Raw genomic sequence first — 9,556 nt, 5'->3', positions numbered from 1 at the left:
TTTCTGCATACCTCTGTTTATATCCATGGATGAATCTCACATGGTCTATTTATATGTATCTTAGGATAGACCATAGCTGATATAATTTTAGAGGTAGAAAGTACCTTAGAAATATCTAGTCCACGTCCCTTGTTTTATTTTTCTCAATTTTTAAAAATACTGTTTTACTGATTTCAGAGAGGAAGGGAGAGGGAGAGAGAGACAGAAATATCAACGATGAGATAATCATCGATCGGCTGCCTCCTGCACACCCCATTCTGGGGATCAAGTCCGCAGCCTGTGCCCTGACCGGGAATCTAACCTCGACCTTCCAGTTCATAGGTCAACACTCAACCTATGACGCACACCAGCTGGGCTCTCCCTTTTTTTAATAAATGAAGAAGTTCTAGCTAGGGATATTAAGGAACTTACCCAAAGTCATACAACTAGTTAAAAGCAGAGCTGGAACTAGAACTCAAGTCTGGGCCTACTTGCAGGTATCTCTGTGTGTGTCTCTCAGTGTGTATATGTTTATTTATGTCTTTTTATATGTATGTCTCCTGTTGTCTTGAGCTTCATGGGGGTTTTTCCCTATTTGTCTTCAGGTGACTATCTGTGTTTGCCATTGTGTAAATATCCTAAATCATACATCTCCATAGTTCTTTCTTACCCATCTCTCTCTTGCACTGTATATCTGTCTCTGGCACTCTCTTTGTCTGTGTGTCTATTATGTTTATCAGAGTGTGCGTGTATTTGTGTTGTGTGCATGTATGCACATGTATGTATCTGGTGTTTCCACACTGTTAGGAAGAGCATGTGTCACTGACATTCCATCTGTAGCACTGATTAGCAGCTTCCTAATTGAAAGATGATCAAGTACAAATATATATAATTAACTTTGAACTGATTAGTGATTTTAGAAATTGCATGGCAAATTGGTTTGGAAATGGCTTGGAGCTGCCTCTGCTTCCCATAGGGGAGGCCCGGGCAGCAGCAGCTGTTTGCCATGAGCTGTGTTCCTCCCTCTACCTCTTTAACACTCCTCTCTTCTCTATTTCCCCAGCCCTTCTGTGGGATTTCTGCAGCCTCCTGGCTCTGAGCAGTACCAGATGCCTCAGTCTCCCTCTCCCTGCAGCCCACCACAGATGCCACAGCAGTTCTCAGGTAAGATGATAAAAATTGCCGGGGCTGGGAGGCCGGAGGGAGGCAGGCGGGGGGAGTGGTCTTGGGCACTGGCAAGAGCAAATGCTGCTCTAGATCTGGGAAGGGTAGAGAGAGTTCAGGGATGGTGTGACCCCATCAGGAAGAAAGGCCAAAATCCTGGCTGGTGTTTTCCAGGGGTGCTGAAGTTGACCTCTCAAGAAAGGTGAGGTTGGTTGCCCCATCCCTGGGCAGCCACAAGTCTGATTGGGTTCATTGTTTCTTTCCTTCGTATTTTGTTTTATTTTCCTTTTTCTGAATTCACCATTACATTTACCACATGCGTTTGAGACATGAAGTGCTTACCTCTGTCTCCTACACGAATTCTTCCTATGACAGCTTTTTTTCCCCCCTCTTAGGAGTGTGAGCAAGGCTGATAAAATGCTTTTTAAGTCGTATCTTAGATTTGTTTAGCAGTTTTTTGTATGTGATCACATACATTTTATCATTTTAATTCTTACTACAACTTCATGAAGGGGAAATTTAAGCCTGAAAGGATAAATGACTTGCCTAAAGTCATAGTCCTAGAACTTGAACTTTGGTCTTTTGAATTTCTACATCCTATGCTGCATTCTCAATAACACATTTTCAATAGGCTTCTGTACTCTCCCAGGTGAACAGGCTTGTGTCATGCAGCCTTTCACTGTCTGCCTTTGCCAAGAACTCCCCCAGTACACTAAGTGCAGCTGCCCTTGTTTCTTTCCCTTTCATCCCACCCTAACATAGTTTTACACTGCAGTTAAAGAAACTAAAGGGGTTCTGGAAGGCAGGAGGTCTTAATGTACTTCTATTGTGGGAATATCCGAGTGCCCTCTGCTGGGGAGAGGGAGGTATTTTTGCCAATTTCTCCATTTAGAAATGTACTATTTTTCACATAACATATTTTATACTCATGTTAGGTTCTGGAGAGTGGATTCCAGAATTAATTTTGCTCATAAGACAGAATCAGTTGTTACCTTCAAGGAGCAATGACTTTTTCCAGACCAAACATGGATCTCTCACAGGCTGAGAGATTTTAAATTCAACAGCCCTTACCTTTTATTATATTACTAGAGGCCTGGTGCACAAATTCGTGCACCAGTGGGGTCCCTTGGCCTGGCCAGCGGGATCGGGCTGAAACTGGTTCTCCGACATCCCCCGAGGTGTCCTGGATTGCAAGAGGGTGCAGGCCAGGCCGAGGGACCCCACGGGTGCACAATTGGGGCCGAGGAGGGACGCGGGAGGTTGGCCAGCTGGGGAGGGACTGCAGGAGGGTTCCAGGATGTGTCTGGCCCATCTCTCTCAGTTCCGATGGGCTGGACCCCAGCAGCAAGCTAACCTACCGGTCTGAGCGTCTGCCCCCTGGTGGTCAATGCACATCATAGCGAGCTGTTGAGCGGCCTTAGCATATCATTAGCATATTATGCTTTGATTGGGTGAATGGATGACCAGACACTTAGCATATTAGGCTTTTATTATATAGGATTGGTCTCTCTAGCTGTTTCTCGTAGTATCCCCAGGAGCACTTGACCTTGACATTCCCATCAGGGTATGGAAACTGTAGAAACCAGCTCCAAGAACCACTGTAGCCTTTGGTGGTGCTTGATACCACAGGGCATTTTCTCTCTTATTTGTTAAAAGTAAATGTGTGCATATGTATATACTATCCTTGCTGGTATCAGTATATCTATTGGGTCTCTATGATTATATATCTGTTCATCTTCAAATATAAGGTCTTTGAATATGAAACAAACCAGGTGAAAGAATTTTTCATTACCTCCTCTGGACCTGATGCTGGGCTAAATAAACTGAAACAGCTATTCTGAAAGTTGGCAGCACTTAGAGATCTGGGCTGGGATTGGAAGGAGGTGATCAGGCTCTTCCCTAATCAATAGAAATGGAGGAAACCCACTTTATCATCTAGTTCCCTTGCTTCTTCAGAATTTTCTGTTATAATTCTTTTCTTCCCTGCTTGATCCTAGGCTTCTGGATTTTCCTAGATGATAGGACCCTCTGTTCCACCCACATCTAAGAGACCATATTCACAATACCACTGATTTTAAAAGTCTTCAATCCCTGCTCATAAAAATCTAAGAGGAAGTGGAATAAAAGTACCTCTTCTGTCTTCCTTTCCGTTTTACCCTTTACTGGGAGGATAGAAGACCTGCATAGCCCACAAGGGCTCTATGTCACCTTCAGAGGACAGTTACCCGCCCTTCTCCCATGAAGCAACATGGTCACTTTTCCAAAAATAAAGGCAGGGATTAGGGTTGACTGTTCCTGGAACAACTGTTCTGGTTTATTAATACATTTTTGTAGTTGCCCAATTTACCCCCAGGCCTGGATCTTAATTCCTCCACTATGATCTTAGACATAACTATAACCCCAGGAATCAACTTTCTTTCCACTAAAATGATGGCTTGCAAGTCTCTTAAGGTTTCTACAGAGGTGCTGGTCTGGGGAAGACGCACACAGACATAAAATGGCAGTGAGACCTGTACCCAGACTCCCACTCACAGTGACACAGCAGCGTGGCCAGGCAAGGCACAGACAGACATAGCCTCCCACATACTCACTGGCTCGCTTTGTGGCTGAGGGTTTACCAAGGCTGAGACTGTTTTCTCTCTCACTCCCTGAAGAAATCCCTCTCCCCGACCAAAAAAGGAAAAAAAACCAGATACTGTTGTATTCTATTCTGTAATTTTGGAAAGATGCTATGGATTTTATTTCTCTCACCATTCCTGTCCATAGATTTGATTCCTGGTGGTAAGGAAGAAGCCTTATCAGTCTTCTACCTCAGTGATTTCAAAAAAACCAACTAAACAAAAACCAATTCTGCCAGACATAAATGTCATCTGTTTGTATTTATGTGGTTTGCTCTGCCCAATCGACCTTTCTGCCCAGGTTTAATGATGCCACTTAAAGAGCCATTCACACGTCCCCTCTCCTTTCAGAGCTTTCAAGCTGAAATTGATTTCCTTATTCAACGCCCTTCTCCCCCTTCCCACTCCAACACTGGCTTCTTCCTCCAATCTGATTATATAGAAGTGCTGTCACTGGGCCGTGAGGTGGGGTTTTTTTTTTTTGGCGGGGGGCCGGGGAGAGGGGGGGTTATCGCCATGTCCATTAAGAAAGTAGCGACAGTTCAGCTGCTAACGGATGCCACTTGCTTTGGGCTTGAGAAAAAGAAGCATAAAAATCAGCTCATCAGCCAAGTAGTGCTCTGTGTCCTCGGCTGAGTGAAGGAACAATGCTGCAGGCCAGCAGGGAAGGAGGGGAAAGACTCACTGTGGGGAGGGCTGAAGCTGTGACTGATCACCCTAGCTGTGTTTTTGTTGGGAATCAGAGAAAATAATACCAGGACTTCATTCTCTTTCCACTCCCATTGAGCCACCTAATTGCTCCTATGGCTACATGTTGCAATTAGAAAGAGCTTTCACCACCTTGTATATGCTCACATCCTACACACTCACACATCCTCCATTCTTTCCTGACCCAGGGCATTAGGCTCAGATTATGAACTGCCTTCCAGAAAAGCCGTAGATTTGATTATTTTTACCTTGGCCCCCTCAGGTAGCAATGAGATGTTTGAATAAGGTCAATTGCAATTTTGTTGGTAGAAGATGTTGGAGCAGGTGGGGCTCTTAGGACAGGGAAATAAAATGCCCAAAGCAACTAGAGTAAGGGAGGAGTTCTTTTTTTTTTTTTTTAATATATTTTACTGATTTTTTACAGAGAGGAAGGGAGAGGGATAGAGAGTTAGAAACATCGATGAGAGAGAAACATCGATCAGCTGCCTCCTACACACCTCCCACTGGGGATGTTCCCGCAATCAAGGTACATGCCCCTTGACCGGAATCGAACCTGGGACCCTTCAGTCCGCAGGCCGACGCTCCACTGAGCCAAACCGGCCAGGGCGGGAGGAGTTCTTAAATGTCTGACATTCCACAGCTGTGCAATTTTCCTGTGGTTCTACAAGCCGTGCTGATGACCCTGTCCCACTTGGCAAGAGATGGGAGGTGCCAGCCTGTCCCTCTGAGTATTTGTGCTCTTTGATTAGATGAACCCTGGGCAGGGGGCACAAATTGACTGGGGAATAGGATACAACAGATGCTGTGTCTCCTGAACTGCTCTCAGGCCTCCTGCTGTTTCTTTTCCTTTCCTTTGACTGGTGCTACCTGAGAAAAGCAATCACACTTACTTCCCAGCAGGACTGGTGCCCAGGGCAGAGGCTGCAACATTTCCCATCACAGGAAGCAATGTGATGGCGATGGCAGTGGCAGCCCCAGAGCACCGAGCCATGACAACTGCAGCATTGCAGCAGGTTTTTGAGCGAGCAAGCCCCAGTCCCATTTCTCTACCACCACATACACATGGACTTAGCCTGTCTTCTACAGAAATACATCCTGTGAGGTCAAGAGCAAACCCGCACACTGGACAATTCCCCCTGGGGAAGCAGAGCTCTTTCCCGTCCCTCCCAGCAGGGACTGTCTATCAAATTGCTCCTTGACCCCTTACCCTGCTTTTCACCATGAAGATTCAGGACTTAATGTTCCTCCTCATTGAGCCCTTTCTTCCCCTCAGCCTGTGAGAAGGTTAGGCTATCCATGGTTGCCTGTGCTAAAACCTCAGGATCATATCCAGCCAGTCACCTGAACCTGTCAGTGAAACCCCTTCAGAGAGGATCTGACCCTCCCACTCCATTCCTGCTGTCACTGCCTGATTCCAAACCTCCTCATTTGGTTTGCAGAGGTTCCTAACTAGTCTTCCTGCCACTAGTGTCTCCCTCCCTTTAGCCATCTTACATTCAGCCACTTGAGTTAGCTCTCGGAAGCACAGGTCCTGTGCCCAGCCCCTACAGGATAAAGACCCTCACCAGAATGTGCTTTAAACTCTTAACTGTCTGACTCCCTGATAGACTGTCCATTCCATGAGAGCAGGAACCAGTTTTTTGTTTGCTTGTTTTGTTGTTGTTGTTATTCCTCACCTGAGGATATTTTTTCCATTGATTTTTAGAGAGAGTAGAAGGGAGAGGGAAAGACAGAGAGAGAGAAGCATCCATGTGAGACAGACACATCAATTGGTTGCTTCCCACATGCCCTGACCAGGGCTGAGGATCAAGCCTGCAACGAGGTACATGCCCTTGACTAGAATAGAACCTGGAATGCTTCAGTCTGCAGGCCAATGCTCTAACCACTAGGATCAGGAACCCGTTTTGTTTGCTCTACACCCTGTGCCAAGCATAGGAACATAGGTACATAGTAAATGTTCAGTAAATGTTTGCTGAATAAATAAACGTATCTCATCTCCTACTACTTCCCCTACATAGCCCATTTGCCTCAGCACCTTGAATTGTTTGCCATTTCCTGAATATGACATACATCGCTGCTTGAAATGTTTCCAACTCATCCCACCCTTGCCCCAAAAGTACCTTTTGGGTCTGGCTTAGTAAAGCTGAGTGCATTCATCTTCTCTAGAACAACCAGAGATTGCTGGCTTATCTACAGCTATTACCAGAAAAGCCTGCACGTGCCTACAGTTCTGGCCCCAGTGCCAGACTGGGACCTGTACTGTGCCCAGACGTTTGAGCAATCTAACTCAGGCATTTGGTAATACCCAACCTTGACAGAATAGTGCAGTTTTCTGCCCCTCACCAGGTAAAGACCAGGAAAGCATTGGCATCTGGGACTTATGTCCCTTCCACTCAAATTGCCACTGGTTTAGGGAGAAGGAGTCAGAAACCAAATCAGCAGCTATCTCAGATTCCTGGCAGGACACAGTTTAAGTGACCGTGAAGAGAGTTGGTGGATTTGTTTACTAGCTTCCCCGCTCACAGTAGGCTGACAGGCCAAAATATAATTTGAATTCAGAACCAATTGATTTCTTCCTCCACTCAGGAGTGTCACCTTCTGGACCAGGTGTGGTGGTCATGCAGCTGAATGTCCCTAATGGACCCCAGTCTCCCCAGAACCCATCCATGGTCCAGTGGAGTCACTGTAAATACTAAAGCATGGACCAGCAGGGGCAGAAACCTGGAGACCTGTACAACCCTGACAGTAGCCCGCAGGTGAGTCCTGGCAAGGAGGTGACCAGATTCTTCTCAGAGAGTAATCTTTGTCATTGACTGAGCAGCCTCTTTTTAGGGAAAATCACAAGACATAGAGGAGAGCACCTTATTTCACAGCACCTAGGATCTAAGATGGCAGATGGGACACATACTTGAAAATGCTAAGAGGATACTTAAAATGGTATTTCAAAAAGTAGATACTAAAATAATACATACTAATTAGGGACTAAGAGGGCAGTTTGAAAGAGCAGCCTGACTTTGGCAGAGTTCAACAAGAGAAGTTTCCTGAGGCAAGTGAATTTAAGCCAAGCCATAGAAATAACATCCAGAGAGTAATGTTTAGTGCTTATGTGATGTGTGCTCTTTTCTCCCACAGGCCAACACACAAATGAATAGCAGCCCCGTCACATCTCCTACCCAGTCTCCAGCACCCTCTCCTGTCACCAGCCTCAGCAGTGTCTGCACAGGACTCAGTCCCCTTCCCGTCCTTACACAGTTCCCCCGGCCCGGGGGTCCAGCACAGGGTAAGGAGTCAGATTAGGGCTGACTGCCGTCAGATTTCCCCTTCACATCCCATTCCCAAGTGGAGAGATTGAGAGGGTAGTAACAGGCAGGGAGCCAGTGTGGCTGGTCGTCCAATTCTGGGAGCCAACTCTTTTTTTTGTTTTGTTTTTAATCTTCACCAAAGGATATATGTATTGATTGGGGGGGGGGGGTACAGAGAGAGAGAGCAAGCAACATCAATGTAAGAGAGAAACATCAATTGGCTGCCTCCTGCATGTACCCCGACAGGGGTCAAAACCACAACCATTTGGTGTACAAGACGACACTCCAACCAACCAAGCCACCCGGCCAGGGAGAGCCAACTCTTATTTTAACATCCCTGTTTAGACCAAGGACACTTGCCCCTCTTTATTTTTTTTTTTAATATATTTTTATTGATTTCAGAAAGGAAGGAAGAGGGAGAGAGAGATAGAAACATCCATGATGAGAGAGAATCATGGATCGGCTGCCTCCTGCAAGTCCCCCACTGGGGATCGAGCCCACAATCCAGGCATGTGCCCTTGACCAGAATCAAACCTGCGACCTCTTGGTGCATGGGATGACACTCAACCAACTGAGCCACACTAGCCAGGGCTCACTGAACTTTCTAATGAACGAAAGAGTTCAACCCAATACTGAGTCTGAGGCCTGGGAGTATGGGCTGCGTCAGACACAGCATAGTTTTAGAAGAGGGAATGCTGGGTTTGAGTTGAAAGACTTGGCTTCATATTTAAATAAGTAGCTTTGTGATGTTGAACATGTTACGTAAACTTGGAACCAGACCTCAGTTTTCTAATCCATAGAATAGCCTTAATCACAAATATGATGGGAATAATCTTATCTGCTTTCTGCCTTGGTTGTCACAAACAGTATAAAAATAAGATGAGAATGTAGTTTAAAAACTTTAAAGTGCTCTAAAATATATTTACCAACAATAATAGCTAACACTAATAGTGCTTAGTATGTATCATGCATTGCTGTAAGTGCTTTACATTTCTTATATTCATTTAACCTTCCCAACAATACTAATGAGGGGAAAACATACCCAACATTCCATTTTCAGTAACAGAGCCAGGATATGAACCTAGGCAGTCTGGCTCCAAGTCTGTACTCTTGCCTGCTACACTGTATGCTGACATGAGACAGAAAATTTATCCCTGGATAAGGGGTGGGGAGAATCTATATAAGAAATGAAAAACATGCCCTGGCTGGTTTGGCTCAGTGGATAAAGTGTCAACCTGCAGACTGAAGGGTTGCAGGTTCAATTCCAGTTAAGGGCACATGCCTGGGTTGGGGGCTCAATCCCCAGTAAAGGGGGCGGGGGTGTGTGCAGGAGGCAGTCATTCAATGATTTCTCTCATCATTGATGTTTCTATCTCTCTCTCCCTCTCCCTTCCTCTCTGAAATCAATAAAAATATATTTTTAAAAAAAGAAATGAAACACATTCATAAGGGTCTGTAGGTTTCCTCCAGGACCTTTTGTCTACAGTAGACAAAACCCTTGAAGGATGATGGAACCTAATAGCCCCATTTGTCTGAGATACAGCTGAGACCCAAGCGATTTAGGAGAGAGACAACTCTTAAATCAGTCATATGGGCACTCCTATAATAGAAAAAGTAGAAACAGTATCTATCTCCAAAGCCCCCTGAAATCTTATAAAAATCATACCATAAAGTTCAAACTCCCAGAAAACTATCTGCTCTTCCTTCCTAGGTGATGGGCGCTACTCCCTCTTGGGCCAGCCATTACAGTACAATCTGTCCATCTGCCCTCCTTTGCTCCATGGC

At 45.4% G+C, this 9,556-nt stretch overlaps 1 protein-coding gene across 1 annotated transcript in view; it reads left to right on the top strand.

The window, feature by feature from the left end:
* R3HDM2 (R3H domain containing 2) overlaps positions 1 to 7,689 on the top strand; it is a 57,663-nt gene extending 49,974 nt beyond the window's left edge. The window contains exons 21-23 of the mRNA XM_014550070.1: positions 1,043 to 1,143; positions 7,056 to 7,225; positions 7,602 to 7,689. Of these exons, the coding sequence (XP_014405556.1) occupies positions 1,043 to 1,143; positions 7,056 to 7,165 (211 nt within the window). The 3' untranslated portion in view covers positions 7,166 to 7,225; positions 7,602 to 7,689. The remainder of the gene's footprint in view (positions 1 to 1,042; positions 1,144 to 7,055; positions 7,226 to 7,601) is intronic.
* The last annotated feature ends 1,867 nt before the right edge of the window (positions 7,690 to 9,556 follow it).

The sequence above is a fragment of the Myotis brandtii genome, unplaced genomic scaffold (genome assembly GCF_000412655.1).
Source record: "Myotis brandtii unplaced genomic scaffold, ASM41265v1 scaffold581, whole genome shotgun sequence".
Classification (NCBI taxonomy): domain Eukaryota; kingdom Metazoa; phylum Chordata; class Mammalia; order Chiroptera; family Vespertilionidae; genus Myotis; species Myotis brandtii.
Note: the sequence above shows the minus strand (reverse complement) of the source record. Positions and strands in the feature narration are given on the sequence as shown.